The following is a 12,040-nucleotide window of genomic DNA, read 5'->3' as shown; positions in this document are numbered from 1 at the left end:
TATTTTGAGGTATTGTTGTCTTTGCACTAGGCATGTTTTCATTTCACTTATATTGGTTAAAGCTTCTCCATTTACAAAAGTAATTTTTAAAAAAGCAGTCAAATGACCTACTGTGGAAAGACATTTGCAACATAAGAAAGTTTTAACCATATAAAAGATTTTTATAGATTAAGGAGATAAAGATAGTAACATAATAAGACTATAAATGACCAATAAGGTTTTTTTTTTTTAAACAGTGCCCCCATGAGTACTCAAAGAATTGTAAAAATTATGTACTTGGGTTGAGGACCATCGTTTTCATATTTTCCAATGCCGGTGAGGGGTGGGGAGTGGGCACGCCCATGCCACGCGCGCGGGTGGCACTGTGTGCTGGCTCAGTCTCTCTCACGGGCATGGTATCAGTATGTATCAGGACACTTTAAAGAGAGCATACCTTGATCCACAATTTTACTTTTAGGAACTCTTACTAAAGAAGTTAAGAATATAAGCAAAGATTTAGGTACAAGCTGTTTCTTGCACCAATGATGGAAATATTGTAAACCACATAAATGGCCAAAAAATAGGAGATTGGTGCCCGCCCGTCAATTCATGAGTGGATAACTAAAATGTGGTATATGCTCACAATGGAATATTACTCGATCCTAAGAAACGATAGTGAACTAGCACCGTTTATGCTATCCTGGATTAAGCTTAAGCCTATAATACAAAGCGAGACGACACAAGACCTGGAAAATGGGCTACACATCTACCCGCCATCAAATTGGTACTGACAGCCTAAAACTATGGTGCTCAAAAAACGGTAGTGTTCAACAGGGATTTGGGGAGTAGGGGGAGACCCACATCTTAAGGATGTGGTGAGCATTATAAGGGGGAAGGGATTACCTCTATCCCTTTTTAGGGAGAGGCAAAGATACACACTGTAACCAAAATGTCTAAAAAAAAAAATCTGTTATTGGGAGGTGGACAGGTGGAAGGGGGGAGGAGGGGAAGGGCACGCACTTACATGGTGGGTGCAGGCCGCACCACTTGGAGGCTGGGCACGCTTGAAGCTCTGGCATGGCGGGGTGGGGAGGGGGGCAGGGGCAAGATATGTAACCCTAACAATATTTGTACCCACAGAATATGAGATAATAAAAAAATTTAAAAAATAGGAGATTGGTGAACAAATTCAGTGCATCTATAATATGGTTTTTGTGTGGTCATACAAATGGTAAGGTTGAAAATTAGATGACAGTGAAAATGTCTTTATCATATTAATGGGGCTGACTTTTTTCTTTTTGCAAGTAAAGCTGAAGATGCTGTACTCCTGAATGGGGCAGATAAGCCTATGTAGGTAAAGGAAATACACTGGTAATCCCCAAACCAGCTTTGAGAAATCATCTCAGCTTTCTTCCTGGTTTGAGTTTATTTAACAGTTTCTAACAAAAGTCACCGGATGAAAATATAGTTTACAAAACAGCATGTACTGCAGAGTCCCACCTATGTTTTAAAGAATGATGCATAAGAAAAGATTATAGTATGAATATGGATTGTTTCTGGCTGGTGAATTTATGAGTGTCTTTATTTACCTGTATCCTCACATTTTCTACCATAAATATGTATTGCCTTTTTAGCAAGAAAAGTGGGGTTATTTTTACTTATTTAAAATGTTTGTTAAATATTTGCCTTTTCATGCTTATAGGCCAGAGATTGGCAAACTTTTGCCATAAAGGGCCAGATAACCAACTCTTGTAGTATCTCGAGCCAGACGGTCTCTTTCGTACCGCTCAGCTGCAAAGCACAAAAGCAGCCGTAGGTAGTATGTTGATGAGCAAATGTGACTATGTTCCAGTAACACTTGATTTTCAAAAAAGATAGCAGGGCTGGGCGTGTTGGCTCACGCCTGTAATTCCTAGCACTCTGGGAGGCTGAGGCAGGAGGATCACTCAAGGTCAGGAGTTTGAGACCAGCCTGAGCAAGAGTGAGACCCCGTGTCTACTAAAAACAGAAAGAAACTAGCCATGGACAACTAAAAATATATAGAAAAAATGAGCCAGGCATGGTGGCGCATGCCTGTAGTCCCAGCTACTCGGGAGGCTGAGGCAGGAGGATCACTTGAGCCCAGGAGTTTGAGGTTGCTGTGAGCTAGGCCGACGCCACGGCACTCTAGCCAGGGCTATAGAGTGAGACTCTGTCTCAAAAAAAAAAAAAAAAAAACAAAAAAAAAACAGGTGGGTTTGGTCCACTAGGTGTCATTTGGCGGCCACAGCTACAGGCACTTGGGGTCTAGATTAACTACCAGCTACATCCTTTGGGCCTTAGGTGTTGGCAGGCTCTTGTTCATTGCTCTCCTTTTTCAATGCACTTAGAAAAACCATATTATAATGGAATCCACGCTAGCCGGAAACTGTACTTTCTTTGCAAAGTAATCAAGTCTATTTTCCCCGCACTTTAAAACCATTCTTTGAAGGCCATTATTCCATTGTTATTTTGACTTTTTCTTTTTTCACTTGAAAAGGATCTTATTTGGCAGTCCTGAAGATCTTAAGGCTTTAGTTAAAGAAAAATTAAATGCTTGGTGGCGTTATTGTCTGGTGCTGAAATATTCATCTCTGCAATTAAATACAGGAGAAATGGGTAATGAGGCCTATTTCTTTTTCTTTTTCCAAGTAAGGCTTAAGATTCCATGCTCCTAAAGGGAGCAGATAAGCCTCAAACCTGCTTTAAGAAATCATCTCAACTTTCTTCCCAGTTTGAGAGTCTCCCCCTAGCAAAAGTCACCAGATGAATTTTGGATGTTTCTGTCACCTGCGGTATCGTGAACTGGATGCTGTGTTCATTGACCGCTCCTGGTTGTCACAAACATAGGGTGAGAGTGGGGAGGGGGTGGGGGTCTCCTGGGCCATCTGACCCAGTGGTCTTGAACCCAGTAGGACCGTGGGTCGCATGTGGGGACCTGTGTATCGTAGAATCCATCTCACAGCGTGGACTTGGGGTGGCTCCACCAGGGAAAATGCCCCGTGAGGCAGGCAGGTCCCACGGAGCTTCATGCAGCAGCTGGTCCTCCCCTTTCCACCCTTCCTGCTCACCTGCAGTGCAGAAGCACAACGGCAGAGCTGTGGCTCCTGGGCGCTGGGCGGTGCTGTCACCGTGCAGCCCTTCGGGAAGCACACGTGGTCCCGTGCGTGCCCTCTGCACACTCTCTCGTTCCAGCACGCGGGGGCCAGGACCCCCAAGGCTGCTGCAGCCGAGCCCCTCGGCACACACGCGGCTGTCCCAGCCCCGGGCACCCGAGTGCCACTTCGCCTGCGGTGTGACAAGCCCAGGGTTGTCTCGGCGCCGTGTGTTGGAGGCAGACCGCTCGTTTCACAGCTGTGCATTTCTCCCCTTCTGTCTCCCAAGAAATCGCAGGTGCTCCGGTGTCCGAAATTTCCGGGCCCTACTCGACAGATGACATGGCCAGCAACTGCGTCCCCGCCCAGTCTCTGAACGAGCCGGTTCTGTGGATCGTCTCCTACGCCCTCATGAGCGTGTGCGGCGTCATCCTGCTGGTGCTCATCGTGCTGCTGCTGCTGCCCTGCCGGTGCCCGCGGCGGCCCCGCGACCCCGAGGCCGTCAACGACGAGTCCTCGCTCGTCAGACACCGCTGGAAATGACGGGCACGGCCTGACCCCAGGCGACCTCGAACGCGGCGGTCCAGAACGGGACAGGCCGGGGCGGCAGGCAGGCAGGCAGGCAGGCAGGCGCGGGGTAGGAGGCAAAGCCGCTTCCTGGGCGCCGGCCGGACATCTCCGTCCTGCTCCCAGACGCCTTCCAGACTCACTGTATTCCAATCCATGCACTTAACGCTTCCGATTCTTCCTCCCCACTTCCAAGAAAAATGGTAATAAACTCCTCATTCTTAACCGAGTCAGAGTGAATTGGGATTTAGGCTTGACGGGACCGGTGACAGCTGCTTAGGTGTGCCACTGGAAAAAAAAACAAAAAAGCAAATGAAAACCCAACAAGCCTCAGCTTGCTCTTTCTCTTTGGTCTTTGGGGAAAGAACGCGCATAGTTGATACCCCTCCTAGCTTGCAGGAAGCTTCTTGTATAAAAAGCACATTTAAGGGTGTTCAGAAGGCTCGCGACAGGATGGCAGGAGAAGCAGCCCAGGGCTGATGCTGTGACCGCCCTGCCCCTTCTGAGTCGGAAGTGCAGCAGCTGCCCCTTTTGGGGGTCCCTCTCTGTGCTCTGAACGGGCGCTGGGAGTCTGCTAAGAGGTCACCGTCCAGCGGTCCTCACCAGCCTCCGCTGACGGCCTCCTGTGCGTGCAGGTAGCGTGGAAGGAAACCTGTTTTGTACCCAATGCTCCTGTGGTCTTCTTGGTGTGCACATGAAAAAGCTACCTCTTTTGAGACCTGGACCAGGGTCCTGTGCCCCGGGGTGGGGTGTGGGCAGGCTGCCTGCAGCTGTCTCCCTCGCCCCAAGGAGTCCTCACCCCAACAGGTGCACATAACAGGTGCCGAAGTCCTGTGACCAACACAGAGAGAAGTCCTGCCACCGGGCTGGTCATGATCACACATGCTTACTCTTACTTAAAATTAATAAATAGTGTTTTAATGAGAAAAATTTTATTTCACTAGCTTAGTTTTTTTTTTTTTTTTTCCCCAGATCATCTCTGGGAAAAGATCTGGGGGAAAAAAGATCGGTTATTAGCCTGCTGGGAGATAGCTACGTGCCCGTAACTTCCGAGCAGCTGCTGGGGAGGGAAGATGCAAGACGGGCGGAGGACGCGGAGGGAATTCCTACTCTTTCCTGTGCTTCGAAGCCACGTGTCTCCCTCCCAGGACCGCAGGCCGGGGCAGCCCACGCGGGTCTGCTCGGCGGCTGACCTGTGTGCTCCCTCCCCCGGGCGCGGTCCGGGTCTGGTGCCCGGTGTGCAGCGGGGTCCGTCTCTGGGGAGATCCCCACTTCTGTCGCTTATTTGAGGCCTTTGCCAAAGAAAAGTGGAAGCCTTTATCTCCCTGTACCCAGCCTTTAACTCTCATGTAATTAGGAGAAGGGTGTGAAGCCAGTGCCGTATCCCTTCTGTCTTGTTTGTGTGCCAAGTTCGGTGTTCGCTTCGCTTTGCTGTTGGGGTGGGTTCGATGTGTAACGAAATTCCACCGATGTGCTAAATGTCCCCTCTTGCGGGAGTGTCATTTGTGTTCTCAGCAGGTGACGCAGGATGTTCCGGCCACCTGCTCTGCTCACGGGGCCACCTCCATATGAGAAATGCGTGGCCTTGCCAAAGAGACACGGAGGCCACTCGGGCTGGCCATGATGTCCCCGAAGACACTCCAGCAGCCAGAAGAGGCTTCCGTGTGATTCTAGCGAGAGAAGATTTGAGTTGCATCCCGGAAGGAGCAGGAGGGACTGCAATGGGAGGCCAGGTTTCGGGGATCAGGTGCCCAGCGTCGTGTCTGCTCCCAGCTCTTGGAAGAGCTAATCGTTTCAAAACGCATTTCAAACTTCCAGAGATCTCCAGAAGTCCAATTCACTTCTTGCCCTGTTAGTTTTCTCAGCGGTTCCTGTTTTGCGGGCCACTTTGCACAGAAGTGACGCCAGCGTCCCTAGACTGTGCCTTCCCCGTGCTCTGAAAAAAATGCAAACCCCTGAAATGAAAGGAGGGAGCCGCAGGTGTGACCCGGCCCGTTTTGCCGCCGATTCCTCCGTACAGGCGTCTTCCGTCTCATTTTGTCATCGTGTGAGGTTGCGCGGTGGGGAAGCTTCCCACGGCGGCGGGTGGGCGGGCTGCGTTCTCAGGATGCCTGACAAGTCCGTCTCCAGGTAGGGCAGTTGAAGGAAGTTTGCTCCAAGTCTGTATCGCATATCACGTTTCTCCTCCTTTTCATCTCAGACATCATTGGATGTGACATTTTAATGAAAATACTTAAATTACAGAAGCATAACTTAGCAACAGGAATGAAATAGACACCTGAACGCAGGCCGTTTCCTGGCATGCCTCGCCACTGGGAATTGGACTTTGACTCAAAACCCTGTTAGGGACGCCCACGCCCTGCAGCTATGTAAATTGAGGCTTAGCTTGGCAAGCCTTCAAGGAGGTTTGCTTTGAACAGGAGAGGAGGTGGCAATCATTTGAGGGTGTCACTTTCTACCTTGTAATGCCCTGTGGAACGTGCAGGACGATGGTTCCCCCTGCCTGAAAGGTGCAACTGAGCATTAGGTTGTCGTCAGAAACCTTGTCAACTCTCTGATGGAGAAACAGACACTCCTGGGTGAGTGAACAGCGCTCTTTTCAATAGGACGAGGCTCTGTGTTCTCGACAGCTCCTTCGCAAGTCTGAAAGGAAATCCTGCCTTCAGTCACTGAAACTGTTTATGAAAAATAGCAAGAAGATCGAAGGTGAGGATTGATTCTGTTTCTCCCGGGAAATTAAAAGAACCGCAAGTGACTTGGTATCAGATCTCCTAGCATAAACCGTATACTGTTTCCTCTCTCTGCTAAACCAAAAACAACTACCTAGCATTGAAGAAAAAAACAGATGTCCTGTGTGTGACCACGAGGAATGTTTTTCCTGAACACGTTCTGCTTCTGAACGTTTGGGAGGGCTTTGCCTGATTCATCGTGAAACGCGAGAGGCTTTGGTGGGAGATGCATTTGGGGTCAGTGACTTCAAAATTTCCAATGTGGTTCCCAGCAAGACAGCATCACTGACTCCACAGAGCTCTGGGTGATGGATTTTGAAAGGCGGCTGTGATTTGGGAATTGCATTGTCTCATTTAAGAGGCGAGGAGGGATTATTTAATTATTTAATAGGCTTGGCCAAGCGCGAGTGAGAATTTGTTAAATTCCTCTCGCCATGTCCCTGCTTGGAGGAACTGCCACACATGGTTCAGTTCTGAGTTCTGGCCTAGTGCCACTCGATGTCACTGGGAATAAATCACCGTCCAACCGTCTGTTCCATAAACAACAATAATTAAGTTTCACAGTCCTTATCCTTATTAGTGGAAACCAAATAATTGGGTGGAATCCCAGTGTGTTTTCTCTGGCACAAACATATTAGAATTGATTGTAGAACTGTTCAGAGGAAAAACTCGCCGCTAAGAATTTTTTTTAAAGAAAAACAAGCAAACACCATAAAATGCAAGACTATGGGTTTTGCCAAGAGACCTGCTAGATTTTTTTTGGTGCCAAGAAAACTGCACATGGCAGAAGTTACTGTGTACATCTCTAGCAGGTCTTAACAATTTCATATTTGAACTTATGGCAGTTGACCAATTAAGTAGCAAGCTGGAAAAATACATTTTGAGAGTAGGGAAGGAAAATAAGAATATAACTAAAAGTATGCTAACAAAATAAGCAGAATTAGCTCTTTTGGAAAAGGAACTTAAATTCCAGGCGTCCTCGGATTTTTTTTTTTTTTTTTTACCCTTAAAGTGGCTGAATCCATCGGAGCTGTGATTTGTCTTGCGGAGCCAGCAACCCCAGACTTCAAGAATATTCAACGTTGACATTGGCAGAAGGAGAAAATGTGGCCTGGTGGCCTGCGTGGTGCCCACACCGAGCAAGGATTGGTGCATGCTTGGGACGGAGTGGAGACTTGGTAAATTCCAGAATTGGGGAAGGGGGTCGGGGGCAAGAAGCAGCCGGAAGAGAGGTCGTACCCCGCTGTGGGCAGTTGGCCGTGAGAGTCTGCACAGCCGAGGACACCGGCAGGATGCACAGCACCCCATTGCACCCCAAGTTTTTGGCACAGCCGATTTTTTTTTAGGAATTTTGCAAAGGAACTCCTCATGATCGAAAATTTGTCAGAACAATTAAGCCAAGAGAAAAACTGCTTTGTGGTCACATTTAGAGCACGTCTGTCCTAATGAGACTAGAGGTGCCGGAACACTCCTGGTGGCAGTTGCCCTTTTTGTGTCATTGAGAGCCGGAGCAGCCCGGACCTGACCTTGTGGGGGACCTGACCCTGCGGGCCCAGCCCTCAGGTGCTGGAGGTCGTGCAGTCTCCTGCTCCAGGACTGTCCTCTATCAGAGACACTCCAGAGAAGGAGCTTGAGGCTCCCCCTGGTGCTGCTGCCAGCCTCTGTGCCCTCGGGCTCCGGCAGCCCTGGCAGGTCCAGGTCGGTCGTCCTGGGGCACAGCCAGGCCTGTGGGGGAGGAGCCGGGAGTCCGCATTGCCCCGAGCTGCCCAGGGGAGAACGGGGAGCACAGGTGGGCTTGGGCAGGTGCCCTGGGCTGGCGGTGTGTGCCAGCCTGGAGTTGACGGAAGGCCTTTAGCAAAATTTGTGGAATATGGACCTGAGAACAAGGCCACCCCTCCTAGTGACATCAGCGTGTGGGCAAACCCTCTAGTCCCGTCAGTGACCAGAATCAGGTGAGAGCATTGAGCAGCTTCGACTGATAAATACAGCCTCTTCTCCCCTACCCACGAGGTTTCTTACAATCGGATGTTACCTACAGATGTCTCATGCTGCTAAACTGAATTGCACCATGTACTTTTTACAGCGCACTTGCTCTCAGCAAGCACAGGGTAGGTGAAGGCTGGGCCAAGGGGCACCGTAAATCCAGCTGGGGCCAGAGCGCCGTGGGGGACCGGGTCTCTGGCCCAGGCTCTGTGTGCCCCATGCTCCCTTCGGGGACTTGCTTAGACACCGCCGTGAAAGCAGTGGTTCTGGATCTTTCCAGTTAGCATCTCGGAAGACAAGAAAGGACGGGGATGGTAAAACATGTCTCGCCTCTGGGAATCACCCGGCAGCATGAAGTGGGCATGCATCTCCCTGTACAGATGGAGGATTGTTTGCGTAAGACCAACGGGGTAAAGTCTAAGCTGTGTGTAACACGCGTGCGCCTCACACATGGCGGTCTGAGCAAACTCTTCTGCCGCTGCGGATTTGCGGTTATAACATCATATAGCTATAAACGATGGATCTGTAATAAAGACTTCAAATAAGCTGTCTTTTTTAGTGGCATCAATAAAAGACTAGAAGCCTTGAGCAGCCTTTGCAACCTGCCTCCTTTAACACCGATGTCTTTCCGCAGGATTTTTTTCATTTGGGTTGAAATACAGATGCATTTTTATTCACAGTGCATGCACAGATCAGAATATCATAAGGAGGCAAATGTCACCAAAGGTCAGGGCTGTTTTTTCCCTCGGTTAAGTGCTATATATACATATGGAGAGAAGGAGGTTGTTGACAGTTTCTTGTTATGACAGGTTTCAGCTTGCCGCTACCTTGTGCCCATCGAAGTCAAATTTTACAGTCAGATTTCACATTTCTGATGTTATCGCTTCTGAATGGAAATGTCAAGAAAGCATTAAAAAGATCTCTTTTTGAGATTAAAGAAGTGAACAAATCTAATGATCTGTTAGTCTATGATGAAAATCACACGAAGATAAAATTCCTTAATTTTTATGCAATTTTGCATTCTTTGTTGCTAGTGATCTAAAACTTGGCATTGTTTTTTCTCCCCCCCCCCCCCATTTTCCTAGTTGTAGCTGTAATGTCTCACGTCCATACCACTGAGGTTTGAAGTTCCGGGTAGCAGCTACTCAGTACATGTGAGAGGACAGAGGACGAATGAGATTTGTCATGCGCTGTGAAAGCTGACTTTTTGTAATCTGAAACGATGTATTTCCCGCTGCTTCTGTTAATTTGCACTGTTAAAAGTTCTCTAAATCTAAAACACCTATGTTCAGTCATTTGAAGAGGCCGCTCATCTTTTCTTAAAGTGGATGGCTTTTCTGCTGTGCCCGCAGCCAGTACTTTGGTTCCGGTGTAAGAGCTGCAAGCTGCGTATTCTAAAACAGACGCTGAAAGTAGTGCTTTGCAAAATGTATTTTGTGTATATCTCAGATTAACATCCTTTAATACATGATTCTTAAAGTGTAACTAGTATTTCCAGAAATGCTTAAAATTATTTTATATTTCCCTTTTGGAATTCTTCTCTATTTCCAGTACACCGAGTTGATTTAAACTTGTGCTGAGACCAAGCATTAAAGGATATTCATTCCGTCCTAGAAGTGGCTTCCTAAACACTGACAAATGTCCAAACCATTGTGCCCTCCAGAGCTGGAGTTTTCTAAAATAATCTTATTTTTGTATTTGTATGTTCCACCAATTTAAGGTATATACAACTGAAGAGAGAAAACACTTTTGTTTACTTGAATAAATAATACTTCCAACTTGTTGGGTTTGGAATCTTTTTTTAATACTGATTTCTCTTGGGTCACACTTCCCAAATGACCGTAGGTGACGTGTCAGGTTCTGTTTACTACTTCAAAGTGGGTCCCTGGGAAGTAGCAAAGATAAAAATGAATGGCGGGGGAGGGGGTGTTCAGGTTCAATCATTAAGGTGCAAAACGTGCTGGAAATGGGGAAGGAATAAAGCGCTTTGAAATCTGGAAACCATACAGGCGGAGAGAAACCACCAGTAGAAAAGAAACCACCCCCCCAAAAAAATAATAATTAAAAAAAGACCAAAAAAAAAGAAACCCAGTGCGCACTTGTCCGCAGTCTTAAGGCTGGGACACGGCCACTCGGTCACCAGATTAGCAACGCCTGTACGAGGTCACTCTCAGTTACCTTGCAGGGAGGTGGAGTCCTCACTCACCTCGCAGGGAGGTGGTGACCTCCCATTTTACAGATGAGAAATCAGCTCTGAGTCGCCTGCCCCGGAAAACTCAGCTAAAACAGCGTTCCCCCGGGGAGTGGGACCCAGCTCTGTGCCCCTCCAGACGCCATACTCTCTCTGCACCACACCCTTCTGCCCAGCAGTCCTGAGCCACCGCCCTGCAGAGCCTGGGGCATCCTTCGTGCACGAAAGAGCCAGTCCCATGGTCCAGTCTCTAGAGAGGGTGGGTGTGCACCAACTCGGGGCACAGCTGCAACTTTTCATGAATGAAACAGAGATCATGCGTGAACCGTGATCTAGCTGCTGCTCTCATCCTTTAAAAATATGCTTCTTTCAATAACTAGACCCTTATTGTTTGACAATGCCCAGAGGAGAGAGAAAAAAGAGAATTTCCAACAATTAGGAGGTGAGGCAATAGTCGCTGGAGGCACAGAATGGGATTTTTTACTTTCTAATAATGAAGGAGGTAACTTGACTTCTAGGCTAGACTCCCAGGCTTGTCGTATTTTGCCATCTGTAAGCGGTGGGTGGCATAGCAGATGGAATGTCACAGGGCTGTCACTAGGTGGCACCATTGTGAAGCTTTGCGGTGCGACGTCTGGGCTGCTCGTAGCTTTCACAAGCAGCTTTTTAATCACATGTGGGCAATTAACTATGAAATGTCCGATTTCCTTGCGAACTAAATTGATATCTCTGACATTTCATTTCGACACTTATTTTTATTATTGTGAAAACACATCATTCCCTCAAATGCACAGTTTGGCTTGTGATTATCTCCCCAAAATTTTTTTAAAGCAAATTTTGTGAAACCACGGATACGTCAAAAATTTGTGTTATTTTCAAATACGAGTTCCGTCGTGGGACCAATGCTTCACAGACAGCCCAATATAGCAACGAAGTGTTTGGGAAGGATGTGGCTAATGAACGCACAGTTTGAGAAGTTCCCTACCGGTGATTTTAACCTTGAAAACGAGCCACGTGGGCGACCTGAGACCAAGGTGGATGATGATGAGCTGAGGGCTGTAGTGGAGGCGAATCCATCTCCGCCTACTTGTGAGTTAGCTGCAAGGTTTGATGTTACTATTTCAACAGTACTGAACCATTTGAAACGAATTGGCAAGGTGAAGAAGCTGGATAGATGAGTACCGCATGAATTAAATGAGCATCAGAAGAGAAATTGTCTTGAGGCTTGCCTTTCCTTGCTGTCAAGATGAAGTGCCAAAACACAGCCCAAAACCGAATATTCATCAAAAAAAGCTAATGGTGTCTGTTGGGAGGTCCAGCGCTGGTAACACCCACCAGAGCTTCATGAAACCTGGTCAGTCAATGACAGCGGATGTCTGCTGCAACCAACTGGACAAAATCATGAGGATGCTTGCGATTAAGCAGCTGGGATTGGTCAACAGAGACAGGCCAGTCCTTCTGCAAGACCACGTGTCCCA

The 12,040-nt window shown here is 47.9% G+C and overlaps 1 protein-coding gene across 1 annotated transcript in view; it reads left to right on the top strand.

Annotated features, from left to right (window-relative positions):
- Positions 1-3,888, top strand: part of BACE2 (beta-secretase 2) — an 81,556-nt gene extending 77,668 nt beyond the window's left edge. The window contains exon 9 of the mRNA XM_012758538.3: positions 3,382-3,888. Coding sequence (XP_012613992.2) covers positions 3,382-3,635 — 254 coding nt within the window. The 3' untranslated portion in view covers positions 3,636-3,888. The remainder of the gene's footprint in view (positions 1-3,381) is intronic.
- Positions 3,889-12,040: the final 8,152 nt, after the last annotated feature.

The sequence above is a fragment of the Microcebus murinus genome, chromosome 1, assembly GCF_040939455.1.
Source record: "Microcebus murinus isolate Inina chromosome 1, M.murinus_Inina_mat1.0, whole genome shotgun sequence".
In the NCBI taxonomy this organism is placed as follows: Eukaryota; Metazoa; Chordata; class Mammalia; order Primates; family Cheirogaleidae; genus Microcebus; species Microcebus murinus.
The sequence above is the reverse complement of the archived record's forward strand: the minus strand, read 5'-3'. Positions and strand labels throughout refer to the sequence as shown.